This window comes from Astyanax mexicanus, chromosome 4 (genome assembly GCF_023375975.1).
Source record: "Astyanax mexicanus isolate ESR-SI-001 chromosome 4, AstMex3_surface, whole genome shotgun sequence".
In the NCBI taxonomy this organism is placed as follows: Eukaryota; Metazoa; Chordata; class Actinopteri; order Characiformes; family Acestrorhamphidae; genus Astyanax; species Astyanax mexicanus.
This window is the reverse complement of record NC_064411.1, coordinates 5,638,340-5,659,930: the sequence shown is the minus strand read 5'-3', so window position 1 is coordinate 5,659,930 and position 21,591 is coordinate 5,638,340. Positions and strand designations below refer to the sequence as shown.

Below are 21,591 nucleotides of genomic sequence, written 5' to 3'. Positions count from 1 at the left end.
ATTTATTTCAGAATTCTGGGAAGAACATTTACAGGCATGAATCCTAGCCTAAGCCAGACGTCACCCCCAGTTCTTCTACCTCGGCATTCTCTGACTCCATCTTTTATACCCTTTTGTGACGTATTGGGTTGCTAGGTGGTTGCTAGGCATGAATGAGTAATAGTTCTCGTTTTTATGCTTTATTCTTCCAAATATGGTATAGTCATGCATTAGACTTCAGTTTTTTTAGACTTTCTTCGGAGATTGATTGACTTGACCTTTGTCCAGTAGGTCCTCTGAGAAATCGTGGGTTGCTAACTTCCCCTGCCAACGGTGACAAGGGAAGATTCATTTCCCCTTTATGACAGGTCTTGAGTTCAACAAGGCACACTTCCTCTCAGTTCATACTCTCTTAGTTGATAATAGTTCTGCTACATCTACAGTAAGATTAGTTAGTTAGTATATCTTTAACAAAGCTTGAAGCTGTATGTATAATTTTGTAGAGCAATCTTTTAAATGCAAGGTTACAAAATGTATGTTATTCACTGGCTTTAATCTAGCTATCCTATGTTGACCTATCCCTAGAGCGTAGGAGCAAAAGAGGAACTCTTTTAGTCTGCTAACCTCTGTAACCTCAAGATTTGTAGCATAACAAGAGGAAGTGTGTTTTCTCGGTTGACCCCATTCAAAGGTCAGTGAGACACAAGTCATTGCTGCTAATATGAGAGGCATACGTGATTCAATTAATCAAATATAGAATGTGTGTAAGTGTGGTTTTAGTGACTAACTCTTGATTCAGTGATTAATGATTAGTAGAATATAGATTTATAGCTTACATAGATATATTTGTGTAATATGTGTTTTAATTATAGGATAAGGCTCTGGCTAGCATGATTATTTTAAGCAAGCTTGTTATTTTACAATCTTCCACAATATATATATATATATATATATATATATATATATATATATATATATATATATATATATTGTGAAGAAACTTATTTTACCTTGGGTGTATTGACAAATATCTTATACTCACATTGTATTTGATCATTTTTATTACTCACAGTGTATTTTATACACATTTATATAGAAGATTAACCAATACTCACAATATATATTATTTACACATATAGATAAACATTGTGACTTGCGTAGCTCAGGCTTGAAGCATTTCGTTCACTGCATGACCCCAACTAACGGTCATCAACTCGACTGGCACACTCCGTACGAGACTAAATTTCTACAGAGGAGGCTTTTAGATCAAAGCGGCCTTCTGTGTGTGGGGGAACCTGCAGCGGCCTTCTGTGTGAGGGGGGTGATGCACACACACACACACAGATAGTAACACAGTCAAGGTCAGACACTAGTGGTCTGGTCAGACACGTGAAACTTGAGTACTAACACATGAAATTATGCATATTAACATGAGCTAATCGTTAGCAACGCCTCATCAGCAGATTTCACGTCATTTGGGGTATAAAACATGGAGTCAGATCAGAGGGGGTCAGAACTTATACTGGGACGGCTGTTAGACGGTCTTTCATGTGTGGGTTCTCCTGAATATTCAGTACTTTGTAATAAATACTTGGTTTGCTTTCAACTTCACTCCACCTGTCTGACTCTCTCTATCAAACGAACACGTAGGGGAGTTGTACCCCGGATGAGGGGTGGGTGTGGACCCATCTTTCATTTTCTTTTCTACAACACTAGCCAATGCTAGCTTACACTAGCTAAATGAAGCTAGCTACCCAGCAAGCCTTTTAACTTTTAACGGTTTATCAACAATCAGTCTTAATGAACTCTGGACTTTATATGCTAAATATTTAAATGTATATAAACAGGCTAGTTAATGGGATGGCAATACCTGCTGTGACGGGCTGCAGGGTTTCTGCATGGACCTCACACAGAGAGAGAATAAACACCTCCAAAAATTCTTGCTCTCAGACAAGCATCTGAAAAGTTCTGCTCAGGGTTCTGCAGGGAAGATCTCTGAGCAAATGGTCCACGTTAGCCTCCTGACAGCATATACACTCGGTTGCAGTCGGCACGTAAGTGCAGTGACCGCATCTGCACTTGGTAAAGTTAGTGTTATGAACACAAAATGATGACCAATGAGTCAGAGCTTAGAATTTAAAATGTATGAAAGTTTACTGGAAAAATAGTTTCAGCATTACATATATATATAAATATATATTAGAAAAGAGTAAAAGTACATCAACGAGTGAACACATAGTGTAATAAAATCGTGATAGATCAACACATTCACAACCCAAAGAGAGAGAAAGAGAGGGAGCCCTCCAGACTTAATCCAAGCAGTTATACATTTATCCAGTCCAGTTAACAGCTTGTTGTTCCAATGATGTGATCAGCTCCAGCCTGTCTGAGCAACAAGTTCTTATCATGATGTTGTTCAGCTCTGTGTCCTTCATGAACACAGCAGACAGTCCTTGTGTTCCAAACAATCCTTATGTGCCCTAAAGTCTGTGAGAAGATGAAACAGAGGAAAAGAGTGGATGGGAAGATCTTCTGGCATGTGTGCGACTTTACGGCGTGTAGAACAGGCATGCGCTGGATATCTGAGGAGAGGTTCCCAGCACTTCACTCAGAGAGCTTGTTGTCTCCTAGTTCATATGCACTGGTCCCAGAACAGCAGTGAAGCTTCTCTGCCACTCAGGGTCACGTTCTCCTCACAGCTCTCCCTGTTGATGAAAACACTCTGACCTTCCTGATTTCTGAAAAAGTACAAACAACCTCCAAAGCCCTGCGTCATTGTGACAGTTAAAAAGAAAGCAGTTTTTAAATAAATTATTAAGTGAACAGAAAAATAATAACTGTATATATAAATGTATAAAACATTTAAAAATAAGAGTGTGCAGGTGTGGTTATCTCCAATCACACCCTTCACCAAATAATAACATAAAACAGGCTCAGGATGGATAGGTTCCAGGTCACAGAAAGGTTATCAACCATATAGTGAGAAAACACGAGATTGCAGATCTTGCAATATAAAAGCATTTTATTGAAACACACACGAGTAAATATTAGGGGTATGAATCTCTCAGTGTTTCGATTTGATTTGATTCCGATTTTTGGGGTCAAGATTCGATTCAGAAACGATTTTCGATTCTAGAATGATTTATCAATTCAAATGGCCTATAAATTTTGTTTAAATTATGTGAGAAGATAAAAAGATGAAAGGACAATTTAAACAAATAGAACATTTATTTCAAACAATAAACTTGACTAATCCTGTATTCATTTCTAAAAGGTAGACATTGTTAAAACTAGAAAACACTCATAAACAGCCACAAGGTCAAGAGTGGAACGTTAGATAGGCTATAATTATGTAACAAGCAGAGAAAATACTAAATACACTAGCTTTTAGCATGCACACCCCTCTGTTGCCTAACTGGGAGTTCACCTACTGTCGCGCAGAGCTTTTTAACAGTTAAAGAGCTCCGCAGGACAGTTAAAAAGCTCAGCGCGACAGTAGCTTCACCCAAAAAACACGTTTTTAGGAAAATGAGAATCGATTCTGAATCGTTCAATGTTAGCTCCAATCGATTTTTTTCCTGCACCCCTAATAAATATAGATGTGAAGCAATGCAAGGATAACAGTTGGTACTGGATAAAAACAATCAATGAACTAAATTAATTGGATATTCTTAGTTACTTTGGAGATTAAAAAGTCTTAAGCAAGATACAATATCTAATAAGAAAAAGAGTAAAAAACTTGAGTAATACATCAACCAAATATCCCTCTATGGTAACAGAGAGAACAACAGCAGGGGCAATAAATGAGCCAGCAACTTTACTGCGCTATACAGGTCTGGAGGGGGTTGATTTCAGTGTGAGAACTACGGCTGGAGCGTTTTATTTAACCTCTGGAAAAGATTTTGTTGGCCTCTCTGTGGGGTCTGAATATTCCACCCGGCACAGTGTCGTCTCTCTGTGGCTCTGGGTCACACTTTTGTGAGCACTCTCTCTCTGGAGTTCCTCAGGTGGTGTTTTCCCCTTATCCTTTCATATGGGTGGCCTGGCAGTTGATAGCATTAAAGTAAGCTATGCTAAGCTTGGGGAACTGAGGACGGCTTCCACAGAGGAAAAACAGAGATACTGGAAATTAATGGAAATAATTAAATCTGTATATACTAGAAAAGCGATTAAATGCATTCAAAACCTTTTAGGCATAAGCACTGAAGGTTTGATCCAAAATGCTTAGTTGCAGACTAAGAATCCTACTGTACTCCTAACAACATCTAAATTTTAAAGACTAAATTATGCTAACCTAACATCTGGTGCAAGCACTGGCAGTGCCCTCACTCGAACTTAAACAACCTTCCCTTCTTCAGAACTGAACTCCTACCGTAACTACCCTAAAAACTGAGCTGTGTCTCACGAAGAATGTCCTGGAATATCAAACATACAAGAAAACACAACATGGAATTCAATAAACATCATCCCTGGAAAAGATTCATTTTGTTGAACCTGTAAAATTCATTGTTAAATTCAGTTCATGTTTGTTTCTGGTGAAACGTGTCCCAAGTGACAAAGTGAAACATTTTTGTAGGATAAGGTGTTCTGTCTGAAAGATTTACGATTTGCACTTTTTATTGCAGTGGAACAAATTTGGGAGTTTTCTCTCCTGTGTGAATGCGCTGGTGATTTTTGAGTTTACTCTGTTGAGTAAAACTCCTCCCACAGTCTGAGCAGTGATACGGTTTCTCTCCGGTGTGAATGCGCTGATGCAGTTTGAGATTACTCTGTTGATTAAAACTCTTCCCACATTCGGAGCAGTAATATGGTTTCTCTCCTGTGTGAATGCGCTGGTGATTATTGAGAGTACTCTGTTTAGTAAAACTCTTCCCACAGTCTGAGCAGTAATACGGTTTCTCTCCTGTGTGAATGCGCTGGTGATTATTGAGAGTACTCTGTTTAGTAAAACTCTTCCCACAGTCTGAGCAGTAATACGGTTTCTCTCCAGTGTGAATGCGCTGGTGATGTTTGAGATTACTCTGTTTAGTAAAACTCTTCCCACAGTCTAAGCAGTGATACGGTTTCTCTCCTGTGTGAATGCGCTGGTGCAGTTTGAGATTACTCTGTGTAGTAAAACTCTTACCACAGTCTGAGCAGTGATACGGTTTCTCTCCTGTGTGAATGCGCTGGTGATTTTTGAGAGTACTCTGTTGAGTAAAACTCTTCCCACAGTCTGAGCAGTAAAACGGTTTCTCTCCAGTGTGAATGCGCTGGTGATTTTTGAGATTACTCTGTGTAGTAAAACTCTTACCACAGTCTAAGCAGTAATACGGTTTCTCTCCTGTGTGAATGCGCTGGTGAATTTTGAGATCACTCTGTTTAGTAAAACTCTTGACAGAGTGCTGATGTTTCTCCATGTCGGGACTTGGCTTCATTTGTCTGTTTAATGTGTCAAACGATTTCTGCGTGTTCTGGAGATTCTTCAGGACGGCTTGTGCTTCACCTCTTTCAGCAGTTTAACATTGCTTTTTGTTAATTATCCTGGTTGTTGGTAGTGATGAATTTCTGGAGAAAACCAGGAATATTTTTATTTCTGGAAAAAACAAAAATGAATTAATTGTATATTAAAATAAAAGCAGTCAATTATCCAAAAGTACCTAGATCAGTTTCACTATATGGACAAAACAACTGGGACACCATAAAGGTTTCAGAACTTTTATTCTAACTCCATAGACATTATAATATATAGGTATATATAACTGTCAGCAGGCTGAATTTGTGTAGCAGAAACAATTCTACATACCGAATACAATGTTTTACTACTACATTAGTATCTCACTTTACACTATAATACATTATTCCATACTACTACCACTCTACTATATTGACCTTGTAGGCTGGTTGCCAGAGACACAATGTACAACTTGCTTGTTATTTTGTTAAGTTTTCTCAATAATGGTAAAAAAATATATATAATTTATTAGTTTTTCAATATTTCAGAATGAGATGTTCTGACCTGAAGCACAAAAAGCTAAAAGTACAAGGACACAGACAAAACATTTACATTAAATTAAATGATAAAAGTTTCCACAAATATTAACCAAAGACAGTTATCCAAATCAATGCTTAAAAACCTGAGTTTTTACAGTTCTTGATAACAGTTCATTATTTTCTAACACATTATCTAACATTGATACGCACTCGTGAACTTGTTTTGTTTTTTTGTACATGCAGATCAAAATCCCTTAAAGCTCCACTAGGTAGGATTGAGATTTTGTGCTCGTGGGCTCCCCCTACCGTTGCAGACTGTAATAATTGTGTACAGCACTATCGTGTGTATATATATATATATATATATATATATATATATATATATATATATATATATATATATATATATATATATATATATTAGGGGTGTCACGATCTCGATATTTTATCGAAATCGAATCGAAATGAGGTCACGGTCTGAGTATCGAAGTCAAAAAGAGGATCGACGATCCCTCCCGCAGCGTGCTACGCAAATGGCGCGGCACCAACACAGCGCATCCTATTCATTTAAATAGAGATAGCCACTGCATGAGCGCAGTCAGCGGGAGTGTGATCACTGTTTTTTATCTGTCCAACGGGGGAGGGGGGGCGGGGGTTGGGCGCGCAGGTTTTGTATCTGTATCTAACGGAGGGGTGGGTGCGCGCAGGTGAGAGCGTGTGAACTCGCTGAAATGCGTGTGTCAGTGTGACTTGAGAACACTGACTATAGATCACAGTGAGGTGGATTAAAAATCTTAAACTTATAATTGACTACACCTGTTGCTTTCCATTGAATTAAAAAAACATCTTTCTCTCAGATAAAGTAAACACAAGCGTGTTTCTGACTAAAATAAAAGCTTTTCAGGAGAGATATAAGTTATGTGTAAATATTTATAAGACAATACCTGACAAAATCTGTTTTAATGACGTTAATAAACATCACTGTGACAGCGCTAGTCACAGTTTCACCACATCACTTATCTAACCAGCCTGTACTGATTTCTGCACCCCAATAATGCTTTCAATAACCTCTAATAGCCTTTAATAGTCTTCAGTAGCCTTTAAAAGACTTACCTGGCGGCCGTGGTGTGTCCACTAAACTCCGTAGTTATAAACATCCTGAGGTTAGCAGCGCGCTAACTGACCTGTTTATAATGTAATCCGAGCAGTGCCTCCGTGTCGGCTGTTCTAAACTGCTGCTGTTAGCTGCTTGGGCTGAAAGATGAACTGTAGAGAGCTGTATTATCCGGTTAGTGGGGTTAAAACCTTTATTTGTTTACAGAAACAGTAAAAACGGACTGGCTGAGCTCTGTAGCCCGTGGCTGGGCTGTACTGAAGTAGTGACTGAGTGAAGAGAGCGGGGCTTGTGCTGCTGCTGCTAGTGGTTGGATGAAGAACTGCAGCTCCATCCACACACAGCTCTGATAAACTGCTTGTTTTAATAGTGCACACTGTTGCTACCAAAAAAAGTCACTAGATGGCATTACCATATATATCTTAATAAATAATAATAATAATATTTATAATATTTATAATAATAATAATAATAAATATATTATTTAAATTTTATGAGGCATAAAATAATAACAAGAAAAAAAACAAGAAAATCGAGAATCGAATCGAATCGTGACCCTCAAATCGAAAATGAAATCGAATCGAGGATTTAGAGAATCGTGACACCCCTAATATATATATATATATATATATATATATATATATATATATATATATATATATATATATATATATATATATACATACATACACACACACATACACTTTTCCACCAGAAAGTAAAAAGCACACACAAAATAATTACAACCATGATCAATTTGTCCCTTTTAGCATGAAATATTTACTTTATTGTAGTCACGACTGAAACAAGACATTTCTTCTGTGTCTACAACTGATAAAACTGTGTGTAGCACAGCATAAAATAATATTAAAACAAAAACACAGTATCAGTAAAAGCTTTTACAAGCCCCAGACTAAAATGTATATTTCAGTTTGGGGCAATTTACTGCAAGCTAAGCTTACAAACAGCCATATTTTACACATAACATTTTATATTTACACATTTAACCCAATCGCTAATGCTAATCGCTGCTAGCTTCCACCTGCTAGCCTTCAGCTTTAGCTGAATGAAGGCTAAAATGAATAACATTTTAACTCTCGTATTAACATTTTAAGCTCCTTACAAAACAGAAATATTTATATTCTTTATCTGGTACTTATCTGAACTCACCGGAGCTTCTGCGGTAAAGCACAGAAGAACAGCACAAACTTTTAATTTTGTAGGTAAGTTAATGTTCTAGCCACCTTTAGCTAACCTGGCCAATGATATCTAGATAGTTAGCTAATCTAAACTAGCTGGCACTTCCAAACAATAAAATACTCTAAGCAGCCTGAATGTCTTAAACACATTAAATGTGTTGTTATATAGCCTAAATATGAACAATCTGTCTGTAATGGTTAAACCTATCCTTTATAATTAACTTTAGCTGTTAGGTGTGGTATTGGAAACAACACTGGGTCATGTTACAAGCTAATTTTGCTAATGCTAATGCTCCTGCCTCAGTGCTGGAAAAATCTGTAAATCTAAGCTTACTGTAAATAAACAAAAGTGCTTTACACCCAAATAAACAGTTTTCAGAAGAGAAATCTGTGTAGATTAACATCCAGCGCTCGCTTACCTTTAAAAGAGAGAGAGAGAGAGAGAGTGAGAGAGATTCTCGTACCTTCTTTTGTTCAGCTGATTCTGCTCTTCCTCTGGCGCTCCAGGTACAGACCCCGGAAGCTCAGCCTCATCCGGGTTATGTAGAGCCCCGCCCCCTCCCCCGCTATATCACATTATACCCCATCACCGCTAGAGGGAGCCCGCGAGGGAGTCCTCAATGCATGGAGCTGAATGGAGCTAAACAGCTAAACTCTCATTTAAAACACTGTATAACTACTTCTCTGGGGTTTTCCTTTAATTTTACAAAGTAGAACAAAGTATTTCACTAAAATAGGAAAGAAAACATACCCATATATTTCCATGTTCTACAAATGTTTTTTATTCAGTAAATGTACTAGCATTCCTAGCATATGCTGGACTGATGCTGGAGTTACACACAGATCTTGTTTAAAAGGATTATAAATGCAGTTTAAAAGCTTTAATAATTATCTCTGCAGTGATAAAATAGTTGTAGTTGTGCTGCTTTGAGGAAATTAGTGCAATTTTATTCTATAAAATATCACACATTTAAATATTTTTAAATGTTTGATACTTTTTATAATAAAAAATTGTTTTTAAGCTTTTATACATTTAAGACTCTGTTGAGAGGCTGAGATTCAGAGCAGATTCTGAACTGAGTTTTTCCTCTATAGAGATTCTCTGATTGCTCCTTGCTCCTGTACAACTCCAAAAAATAGCACTTACTAATTGCTATGGAAAGATCAGTGCTGTTGTTAAAGTACCAATTCTGACATTGATTCTGGTAGAGTTTTAAAAAAAAACATACTTTACAATATTATGGTTACATTTTCTTTGCATTTACCTTCTTGATGTCCTGCAGGTTCTTGAAAAGGAGATCGTTCTGCAGCAGATCTTGTTTGTTGCTCACCTTGTCTATAGAGCTGGGCGATTAATCGATTTTATCGATTAATTCGAATTTACAGTTAAGGACGGTTTCACCACCGACGCGCCCCTGTGAGCTCCTGTACCACAGGCTTAGCCCCGCCCCTCTCTCCCCCTCCCTCCCGCACGCAGACCCCACACCTCCCTCCCTCCCTCCCGCACGCGCTCCCCACACACCGCACAACACAACACATGACAGCGGAGCTTGTGCCCAGAATTGGTTCGGTTTTGCCGCGTAGGACGTGGATAGACCAAACAGATCCTCACTGTGCGTTTAAAACCGATTGCTTCTAAACGAAGCAGCGCAACAAATTTATCTCTATACCTTAAAACAGAAGCGTGTAGCGGAGTGGGAAAAGAAAAGTATTTCTCCCAGCCGAATGAACGCAGCAGCAGCACACCATCCAAAGTAAAACAAGCATTTATAGAACATTTTATAGAACACTGGCACTTATTTAAAAGATTTGTTTTGCAATTCAAGCCCAATGGGGAAAAGTCTTTGCTTAATAGCATATTAAATTTTATCAAGTTTTATCAAAAAGGGCACCATTTTATTTTTTCTATTTGTTTTTTTTTTTGAGGGTGGCTTTATTTATTTATTTTTTAAGTTTGAGAGTGCATTGTGTCAGTACCTAAAATATGTTGGAGAAAGCTTTCTAAAAGTTACTGGACGTTCTCACTGTTTACAAGGTAGTCTGTTTTCTATTGGTTGAGAGACAAGAAGAGGATCTACAGTAAAGGGCTCATTCTCATCAGATGAGGATTCATTATAATCAGGATCCTCTCTAAAGTCCTCCTTTTTCTCAGACACATTCTCCTCTATGTCTCTGTCATGGTGAAAGAGATGTGAGAAATCCTCACTGAGAGAAAACCTTTTCTTAGACGTCATTTTCAGTAGAGAGAGAGAGAGAGAGAGAGCAGAAAGAGAGAGAGACAGAACACATAGAGAACTGGTTTAGAAGCTGCTGTGAAACCTTTTATATCTCTGCATAACCACTGTGTTGTGTGAACAAGATGTTTTCAGGAACAATATATTCCTCCACAGAATGAGAAATATCAAGTTCTCATGAGAATTATGTTTTCCCCGCCCCCCTGTCGTGTGAATTGTTAGTGGTTCTTGCACTAATACAGTTATAATTATGTTATTTTAGGGATCTATTTTTTTTTTGAAGATTATAAAATAAGACGTCATATTGACCTTCACATCATTCAACACAAATGTGGGTCAAATTCTGATATTTTTTATGTTTTATAAAGCTAAAATAGCGTGGGGTCAAATTTATCCCAAACAACACTAATGTATACAAAATGTGTAAAAGACACAAAAAAACATCCCATTAATTTTATGTTTACCCAGTTGTCTCTATTAAAAGAGGAAAAGTCACCAAATATGAAGTAAATAAAATGAGATTAACTAACTTATTTAAATGCGTTAAACATTGAAAGGGGTCAAATTGACCCCAAACATAAAAGGAGGATTAATTGACTCAAGCAACCAGGGGTGTTTGTTTTATTTCCACACAGAACCAGATATAATCTGGCCCAAATAGTCTCAACATCAGTAACGTCTTCCTTTAATGTGTAAAAAAAAGTTCTGTCTAAATTGGCTACTATTTTGTAGTAGAATGAGAATGCTTGCTGGACTTATTTTGGAAAAGTTAAAAAAGTTTTTTTTATCATTCTATGAACAAATAAACTCAAACAAATCCATTTTATTTTTTACAAATAATTAGTTTAAAAACTGATATTTGCAAAAAAAATTGCATATGAAGATTCAAATGCTTTTACAAGTGTGAAGTACCCTTCTATACAGAAATCAGGACGGTCCATTGTGATGTCAGAGAGTGATTTTACAGGGAGTAGGTGTGAATGACCTCAATTTATGGAAAGCTTTCAGAATACATAAATAGTAAGACTTTAGACAAGGTGAGCAACAAACAAGATCTGCTGCAGTACGATCTCCTTTTCAAGAATCTGCAGGGCATCAAGAAGGTAAATGCAAAGAAAATGTAACCATAATATTTTAAATGTAATTTAGATTTTAAAAAAGTGTCTACCGGAATCAATGTTACAACAGCACTGATCTTTCCATAGTAATTAGTAAGTGCTGTTTGTTGGAGTTGTACAGGAGCAATCAGAGAATCTCTATAGAGGAAAAAACCCACTTCAGAATCTGCTCTGAATCTCAAGCCACTTGACATAGTTGGGAATGTACAAAAGGTATAAATATTTTTTTATTCTATAAAGTATCAAACATTTACAATGTATTATTTTTTAGCAAAGTAATAATTTATAAATGTTTGATACTTTTGTAGAGTAAAAATTTTACTAATTTTCTCAAAACAGAACAACTATAACTGTTTCATCACTGCAGAGATAATTATTAAAACTGCTTTTAAACTGCAGTTTTAATCCTTTTTAATGAGATCTGTGTGTAACTCCAGCATCAGTAGCAGTAATGCTAGTGAATTTACTGAATAAAAAACATTAGTTTCAGAAAATGGAAATATAGGGTTTGTTTTCTTTCCTATTTTAGTGAAATACTTTGTTCTACTTTGTAAAATTAAAGGAAAACCCCAGAGAAGTAGTTATACAGTGTTTTAAATGAGAGTTTTAGCTGTTTAGCTCCATTCAGCTCCATGCATTGAGGACTCCCTCGCGGGCTCCCTCTAGCGGTGATGGGGTATAATGTGATGTAGCGGGGGAGGGGGAGCTTCCGGGGTCTGTAGCTGGAGCGGAGGAAGAGCAGAATCAGCTGAACTACAGAAGGTAGAATCTCTCTCTCTCTCTGTTCTACATTCACTCCTACACCAACACCACCTTCAGCATGTGCAGCATTTACGCCACCAGCACTGGATCTTCTCCTAGCTCTGCTCAGCAGTCTGACTCTGACCCACAGACACAGGAGGGGGGTTTGAGTAGGGGGTCGTGGAGCTGGGGATGGGGGGGCTTTACAGATCATACACAGGATAACGGAGCCTCACACTCCTGCTCTCCCTCCCCCACATCACTAACACACACCTGAGATAAATCTGAACTAAATCTGAGATAAATGTGGGTTAAATCTGATCTGGATCAGTCATTAAATCAGGGTCTCCAAACACACAGTGGTCCAGTCTCAGCATGGATCTACTTCTGGGTTCAGACTGATAGCGGATCAGAACCAGGACAGATCCTCCAGTTCTTGAGTTCTTGAGTCTGAATGTGGAACAGATCCGCTGAGCTCTTTACTCCTTATTCTGCGTGGTGATCAGGGGGCGTGTGTTGGAATGTCTGGTGCAGCAGCATCTCCGTGACTTTCCCGTCAAAATAAAAGCCTGCCTGTTTAATATTACATTCAAAAAGAAATAATTAGTTTTAGAAATTATTGTAGTGAGGTAAGGGTCAGGCAAGACTGCGTAAAGTGGAATTTCACTTTGTGTTTTTATAATAATTATTAGCTTAATGATTTAACAGAAAACTCACTATTTTACTGTAATAATAAACATAATTAAAAAATATTTTTTAAATGTTCACAGTATCTTTAGCTACACTGTTTTATTAAGCAGCCCCTTAACTGATACATGTAATAATAATAATAATAATAATAATAATAATAATAATAATAATAATAATAACACAACACATTGAGAGACTTGATATTGTGAAAGAAGATATATAAAAATCATATATTTTATCAAAATGGAAAAAATGGGAATAAACTGAATATAATAATCTGATATTTGGCTAAAATATTTACTACTGAAGCAAGTGTAGCACAATAATAAAGTTCTACTGTAACTATATTAATATAATCTAATTAGCCATTTGTTTAATGTATTTTAATGGTTAATAATGTCTAAACTTGTCTTCTAAGAATTAATTAAAGCAGAACTTAATAATTTTACAATGTTTATTACTGTTGTAAGTGTAACAGAGTAATAAAATACCTTTGTTTTAGATGAACTTTATAAAATGAGGCACTTTAATGCTGTTAAATGAAGTTTTGGCGGCCCCTGCTGTTTAGTGGTGAACTGCAGTTACGCTACGTTTGGTCTTTCTGAGCCACCGTACCTCAGCAGCGGTCTGTGTGTTTCTGGGCTGCGGGTAGGTGCTGAGCTCCGTGTTTTATGAATAAATAGTGGTTAAAAACATGTTTTAAGTTAAAAATACTGCTATTAATTCGAGTATAAGACATATTAAAAAGTGTTTTTGTAGAGAATTCACTGATTTAGGTAATAGTTAAGAGTTTATGAGCTTATTTCTCTCTTCTCTGTTAGAAGTTAAGTGAGACTAACACGAGGCTCAGTTTTCCCTCCGCTGTCTGTACCAGCAGAATTATAGAATATCAGCTAATCCTATTCTTTTTTAATATTATTATTATAATAATAATAATAATAATTATTATTATTATTATTATTATTATTATTGTTGTTATATTATTATTATTATTATTATTATTATTATTGTTGTTGTTATATTATTATTATTATTATGATTATTTGAGAGATTTTTGTTTATTCATTTAGCAGTATATCAGCTAGTCCTATTATTGTTATTATTTTTTATTAATGATAATTATTTTGATTTATTTATTCAGCTCTGTCTTAACTGCAGATGCCACTCGGGTAAAAAGGGAAAAAAAAGTACATATTGTTTCCCAGTTATCACATGTAATGAAGGATGCACAGTTAATTGATGTACACTTATTGCAAGTGTTATCTGTATTTTAAGGATTTTGGTAGATATGTCAAACAATATTAAGCAATGTTTAATAAAAGTAGCATAATAAAGAAATTTATTATTTAATTTACTGACAGCTTTTTTTATTCTAGGCGAATAAACAGAATATATTGATAAACCGCAAAATTGTTTTTTAGTCAAACCTCTAAAATCCACTGGTTTTGTTTATTCTCCTTGTATAAAGCATGCTGTCAGTGGCCAAAATAAATATATTTTTTTCTTTATAATTCTACTTGCATTAAAAAATATTGTGTTCTGAGTCAGAATATTATCATAAAGTACCAGCGCTAAACTGTGTTTCTCAACAACACTCTTAATATGGACATTACAAACAATTCAAACAAGAACCTGATTTCAGCTTTGTGAGGCTATCAGAATATCCTAGAATAAAATAACGTTAAATTTGTGTTCAAAACCAGTTACTTAGCTGACAAGCTAAAGTTATCAGCGATTGTTTATCCGGGTAGCTAATGTTAGGTAGCTAGCTAAAGTTGCAAGCGCTTTATAACAGATAGCTAATTTTAGATCGGTAGCTAAAGTTACCAGCGTTTTTTAATCAGAATCTAATGTTGCAAGTATTTATAACAGGCAGCTAATTTTAGCTAGCTAGCTAAAGTTGCATCTAAAGCTTGCTTACTAGCTAAAGTTGCAAGAGCTTTATAACAGTTATCTAATTTTAAATAGGTAGCTTGAGTTGCAAACGCTTTACAACCAGTAGCTAATGTTAGCTTGCTAGCTAAAGTTGCAAGTGCTTTATAACAGGTAGCTAATGTTTGCTAGTTAGCTAAAGTTACCAGCATTTTTTTTAATCAGTAGCTAATGTTAGCTTGCTAGCTAGAGTTGCAAGCGCTTGGTTACAGGTAGCTAATGCTAGCTTACTAGCTAAAGGTACCAGCGTTTGTATAGTTGGTAGCTAATGTTAGCTAGTTAGCTAAAGTTGCAAGCATGTTATAACTGGTTGTTAATGTTAGCTAGCTGCAAGCATTTTATTACTGTTAGTTAATGTTTGCTAGTTGCAAGCGTTTTATAATCAGTAGCTAAAATTTGCTTGCTAGCTAAAGGTTCCAGCATTTTTAAAAATTGGTAGCTAATGTTAGCCAGCTAGCTAAAGTTGCAAGCAATGCCTCCCCACACCATTACTGACCCACTGCCAAGTCAAGCAGTTATTATTGTCAATACTGCATATGTACAGGACATACAGACAATTGAAATTAAGTTGCTCTCCTTCCCAGGATGATGAGTGAGTGTGTGCTGGGGGCAGCATTGGGATGGGGGGTGGAGCAGGGTGAGAGTTCAGCCAGAAAGCATAGGTACTGAAGTGGTCTGTGGTCCCCACCTGCAGAACGACTCCTTTGCTGAGTATGTTTTGTTAATTGAAATTGATTGTCAATCAGTGTGGACAGTTCATTTCAAAGAAGTTTGATTTACTTGGAGTTATATTGTGTTTAAGTGTTCCTTTAATTTTTTAGCAGTGTATATATATATATATATATATATATATATATAAATATATATAAATAAATATATATATAAAATATATATAAAATCACTATTTATAATGGTATTATTTGCCAGATGCACTTGAACTCCATATAAGAAAATTAGGTGAAATCAAAATAAAGGTAAATATAGTTTTGAACCGTTTGTAGTTTCATTTTTAGTAGGTAAAAAATATTTTGTTTTAGGTCATATCGCCCATCTCTATGTGAAATGCTGAAAAACACTTCATGGGTTTAAATAGTCATATCGCTTTTCAAATCTACAGTCTTTTATTTACTAAATGTGTAGCTACATTTCCAAGACAACCAATAAGAAGTGATGATATTTAAGGTGGAATTGAAAATTCAGGGAAAATGTTAATTCATTAGCTAGGCTGAACTAACGTAAAATGACTAAAAAACAAGATACATATTGTTCAGATAGCTGGTTTACAGGCTTTAGTAACATTTAGTTAGAGTTGATGAAATTGTGGGTAACGTTAGCTTCTGTAAAACTGCAGCAGGTCTTGGAGCTTCTGCTGCTCTCTGGCTCCGGAGATGAAGTTGGGCTTAGTTTCAGCAAGCCAGGAAATTACAGATATTTATAAGCAAGATATTTATAAGATAAAATGAGACACCTTTATTGTAAACAAAAAGGGAAGTCAATATAGTACAGTATTAATTATATGGATTAGTGTATTTCAGTGTAAAGTGAGATACTAAAGTAGTAGTCAAACATGGTATTCAGTAGTGGACAGCAGCAGAGTTTATGCTACATATATTTTGCGGCTGCAGCCTGCTGACAGTCTACTGCAGAACGAGCTAAACTCCATATTATAATGTCTATGAATTTAGAATGGGACAAAAGTACAGAAGCTTTTAAGGTAATATAAAAGTGTCCCAGTATTTCCCATATAGTGTAACTGATTTAGGTAGTTCTCTTCAGTTAATTAACCAGCTTTTATTTTAATATACTAAATTATTTCTTTTTTTCTTTTCAGAAATTAAAATATTATAGGATTTCTCCTGAAATCTATGAAAGAGGTGAAGCACGAGCCATCCTGAAGAATTGTTTGATACATTTAACAGACAGAGGAAACCAAGTCCCATCATGGAGGAACATCAGCACTCTGTCAAGAGTTTTACTAAACAGAGTAATCTCAAAAAACACCAGCGCATTCACACAGGAGAGAAACCGTATCACTGCTCAGACTGTGGAAAGAGTTTTAATCGACAGTGTAATCTCAAAAATCACCAGCGCATTCACACAGGAGAGAAACCGTATTACTGCTCAGACTGTGGGAATAGTTTTACTGAACAGAGTACTCTCAAAAAACACCAGCGCATTCACACAGGAGAGAAACTGTATCACTGCTCAGACTGTGGGAAGAGTTTTAATCGACAGTGTACTCTCAAAAGTCACCAGCGCATTCACACAGGAGAGAAACCGTATTACTGTTCAGACTGTGGGAAGAGTTTTACTCAACAGAATCATCTCCAAAAACACAAGTGCATTCACACAGGAGAGAAAACTATCCCAAATTTGTTCCACAGCAATTAAAAGTGCAAATCCTAAATCTTTCTGACAGAACACTTTATCCTACACAAATGTATTACTCTGTCACTTGGGACACGTTCCACCAGAAACAAACATGAACTGAATTTAACAATGGATTTTACAGCTTCAGCAAAATGAATCTTATCCAGGGATGATGTGTATTCAATTCCATGTTATGTTTTCTCGTATGTTTGATATTCCAGAACATTCTTTGTGAGACAGAGCTCAGTTTTTAGGGTAGTTACAGTAAGAGTTCAGTTCTGAAGAAGGGAATGTCATTCAAGTTTGAACTACGGCATTGCCAGAGCTTGCTCCAGACATTAGATTAGCATTAGATTAACTTAGTCTTTAACATTTAGATGTCATAGTTGTTAGGAGTAGAGTAGGATACTTGCAACTATATGATTTTGTCGCTGGAACACCCACTACACCCACTTTACCTATTTTTGGTGGCCTAAAGGAATTTACTAACCCTCCCCCCTGAATACACACATACCACAAACCCCATCCAGGATGCACTGGAATTAGAATAAAAGCCACTTTTCACAAAACAAGCCTAAATATCAAATGACATATCTGACTTTTTCATCTCTCCAGTCCTCTCAAGAGACCTAAATGCTAGTTGGGTAAACCTTGTAAATTTTGTGAATATGTGATATTCCTCCAGCGAACACTAATCCAGACAACCGTCAAACTTTGGACTTCTACGACCTTAAATAGTCACCATCTGTGACTGGTTTGGTTGAATCCTTTATAAATCTCCATGTAGTAAAGACAACTCATTTTCAGTTGCTTGGTTGTAAATAAGAACCGGCTTCGTAGACTTAAAACAACTTAGTTCATCCTTTAGAAATCCCCACTTAATAATTTTCATTAATCTGACAAGTTATTCCTTTCTATACCGATATTATTACATGTTTTTATTTTAATTCTCATTTACCTTCATACACTGTGATTTGATATCTAATGGCTACATTTATGACATTTTAATGGATTATTTACTCGTATCTGTGTGATTTAATAAAATACTTTTTATATTACAAAACCTGTAATTTCAGTGTGTTTTCTGGATAACTTGGTTATGAAAATTACTGTTCCCAGTAGAAGAAGACACACCCCTGAAATGTCATTAATTAATTGATTAATTAACTAAACTAATTCAATTAATTTAACATCTTAATTAGAACCAGGTATTAAACTGCTGAGCTCACTACACTGCACAGATTTCAATTTAGCTACGCATTCTATACATGTTAGAATGCATGAAATTTCTGAAATCTGCCAGATTTGTGAAGCTTTTTATAAAAGCACTTCATCAATATCTGCTTCTTGGCTCAATCCAGTACCACACAATTATTTTGATGGCAGCGGGGGTCCCTTAAAAATAACCTTTGAAAACTCATCCAAAGGTGCCTTCAACAAAGAGATCTTCACAATATCTGATCTGAGATTCATCAGCGTATGGAATGCAGGGAAGTACACTGTATTCATGAACATGAAGAAACTCAAGTAACAATGTGTGTTTACCTTTTAGTTTCAAATGGATTTTCTAGGCCATATTTATTGTAGTTCTACTAACAAGCTGGAACCACTGTGAAAACATTGGAGGACGCACATTGGAGGAACACTGCATGTTGTGGTGCATCCTAGAACTGATGTTGGCTTGAACTCCTGACCGGACATTCAAAAATGTCTGCATCTGTTTCTTAGAGTCCAGTAATTCTGTAGAGTGAGCCATGACTGGACCCTCAAGGTCAGAAAGGCCTCCTGCATCTGGGTGGGGGCAATGCTGACTCGATCTTGATTATGTAGGCTGACTGCACGTTCTAAACTATTGGAACGGAGAACTGAGCTTGTATGTGTGGAGGAAATTGGGATACTGAGCTGCGATGAGTATAACTTGAGTCAAGCCAACTAGTAATTGTAATTAGAAAATACATTTATTGGGAAAAGACAAAGACATACATACAGGGTTAGGACATACAGTTTACAAGACAAACACAGAGGATAGAAAGATAAGAGCACGCTCTGGCTCTCATTTTCTTTACAACCAAGGATAACGGAACTTTACTTTTTGCTATAGGAACATGCATAACAACTTTTTACAGCTTGGGTTGCAACATTAGGGTCTCCTGCAAGCCTTGTACTTTGTTACATTGCTGTGGTCTTTGTACTTTGGTACATTGTTTGCTCTTTTCATGTTGGCCATCAGCGCATACTTAGCCTCTCTCCAACTAATTGAGACAGCTAAGTTAATATATATTTCTCACATTAACTCACCTCAACATGCCTTCTGCAATCATTAAGTCCCCCGTGAGCAATGCTAAAATCGCTGTTATAAACTGTAAAGCGGGCAACGCTTTCATTGTTCTTTACTTTTATCAGACATGGATATAATTTAGAGTACTCAGAGGTGAAATGAGTTTTATATTTTTTCTTTTTGGAAGGCCCTGCCTCTGCTTTCCCTGCCTCCTCCATGATCTGCTTTCTCTCACTCACTGAACAAATCCCGTCTGGGAGGAGGGAAAAACACTGCCCGCCCACACAAAAACTGATTGGCTGTCTCACAGACTCTTTGCAGAGAACAGGCCAATCAGAACCCTCTCTGTTTTCTCTCTCTCCTTCCCACACGCAATGAGAGAAAAAAGTCTGTCGCCTGTGTGCGCGTTTGTGTGCAGTGCACTCTTGGGGCACTCGTTCTGAATTCCGGGAGATTATATGTGAATCAGGGAGCCACTACCGAAATGCGGGAGACTCCCACAGCTTCAGGGAGACTTGGTTTGTCTGCATTGCAAGTCTGTTTTGCGAGCATCGGCTAAAAGCACTGTATTTCGGAATGTTGGGGGAGATCGAAGGTGGGCTATTCAACAAAAGTTTATCCTCGTTATTGAATGAAAACTAGTTATAAAAGTCCATGTATATAACTTCTCCCCTAAACTAAAAAGGAGAAAACAGGGGACGAAAAAACAGATTTTGGGTCAGATTAGAACTGGATTTGTATGTGAAAAGACATTTTTAAGGCCTTATGCCTCTGTAAAGGCTGGGCTGTCAATAGAACAAATAACGCCTCCCTCATAGGAAATGTTTACGATGATTGGAAGGCGCTTAATTAGCTGATCAGTACATTGTGTGGAACGATGAGCTTCTCCATATCTTCTGTCAAAAGGAGAGTGGTGTTGCTTCCCACAGAGACTCCAACCACCACAATCCCTCTTCAGTTTTTTTCTCAGGTTTCTGCAAGTAAAAATATTTTTTCCAGTTTTCACCATTAGACAGTTGAATACCGAAAAATTACAGTATTTCTCATTTGTCAATATTTCCTGGGACAGCACGGAAGAAATGACACTTTAATGTAATCTAAAGTAATCAGTGTACATCTTGTATAACAATGTGAGTTTGCTTTGCCCTTGAAACAACTCAACACACAACCATAACAACATTAACACCACCTCCTTTAAACAGCTGCAGTAATAATTTACCTCACAATATTCAGATGTGTAATTTCTGTAAGCAGCGAGAGGGCAAGTTCTGCCAGCGCTGCCTCTCTCCACAGCGCCACCTCGTGGTGCTTTCCCTCTTCTTCTAAGATCAGTTCACCAACAGGAACAGGCCCATCTCTAGTGGCTTGCATCCGGGTTGAAATTAGCTATGAAAAACATAGTGTTAAATAATGCTGTGAAAATACACTATAACCATACGGGGGACTAATTTTGTGGTACCACTTTAAAATAAGACTACCTTTATAAAGGGTTTATAAATGGTTTACAATTAGTTTATTAATGGTTACTAATTAGGTTGTAAATGTCTTAAAAATCATTAATAGTCAGTTATAACACATACATAGAAAGGGCAACAATGACCTGTTATGAAATACTGAACCCACAGCCATCTATATTGTTGCCCTTTCTATATATGTGTTATAACTGATTATTAATGATTTTAAAGCATTTACAACCTAATTAGTAAGCATTAATAAACTAATTGTAAACCATGTATAAACCCTTTATAAAGTCTTATTTTAAAGTGGTACCAATTTTGTTTTGTGGAAGAATGTATTTAATTTACCCTTAACCATTTTATACACAGTCAAGTCAGAATATTATGACCAGCTCCATACACCATACACCTATGACCATACACTCACTGAGCATCTTTTTAGCTCCGCTGATCATAAAGGACACTCTGTATTCCTGTATCTGTTTCTCTGTGTACTTTATTATTAA

The 21,591-nt window shown here is 36.5% G+C and overlaps 3 protein-coding genes across 6 annotated transcripts in view; 2 read left to right on the top strand and 1 right to left on the bottom strand.

The window, feature by feature from the left end:
* Positions 1-21,591, top strand: part of LOC125801455 (zinc finger protein 239-like) — a 331,934-nt gene that overhangs the window by 203,767 nt on the left and 106,576 nt on the right. The window lies entirely within an intron of this gene.
* The window catches only part of LOC125801463 (zinc finger protein 239-like), a 430,185-nt gene continuing 410,702 nt past the window's right edge, over positions 2,109-21,591 (bottom strand). The window contains exons 1-2 of one of the 4 annotated variants that reach the window (XM_049478227.1): positions 8,730-8,789; positions 2,109-5,554 (exon numbers count right to left, since the gene is read on the bottom strand). In XM_049478227.1, coding sequence (XP_049334184.1) covers positions 4,596-5,396 — 801 coding nt within the window. In that variant the 5' untranslated portion in view covers positions 5,397-5,554; positions 8,730-8,789 and the 3' untranslated portion in view covers positions 2,109-4,595. Of the gene's footprint in view, positions 5,555-8,684; positions 8,790-21,591 lie in introns of those variants that run through there. The other 3 variants (XM_049478228.1, XM_049478230.1, XM_049478229.1) reach the window with 3 other exon arrangements.
* The window catches only part of LOC125801349 (zinc finger protein 239-like), a 156,348-nt gene continuing 147,079 nt past the window's right edge, over positions 12,323-21,591 (top strand). The window contains exon 1 of the mRNA XM_049477928.1: positions 12,323-12,379. The gene's annotated coding sequence lies outside the window, so the exon portion shown is untranslated. The remainder of the gene's footprint in view (positions 12,380-21,591) is intronic.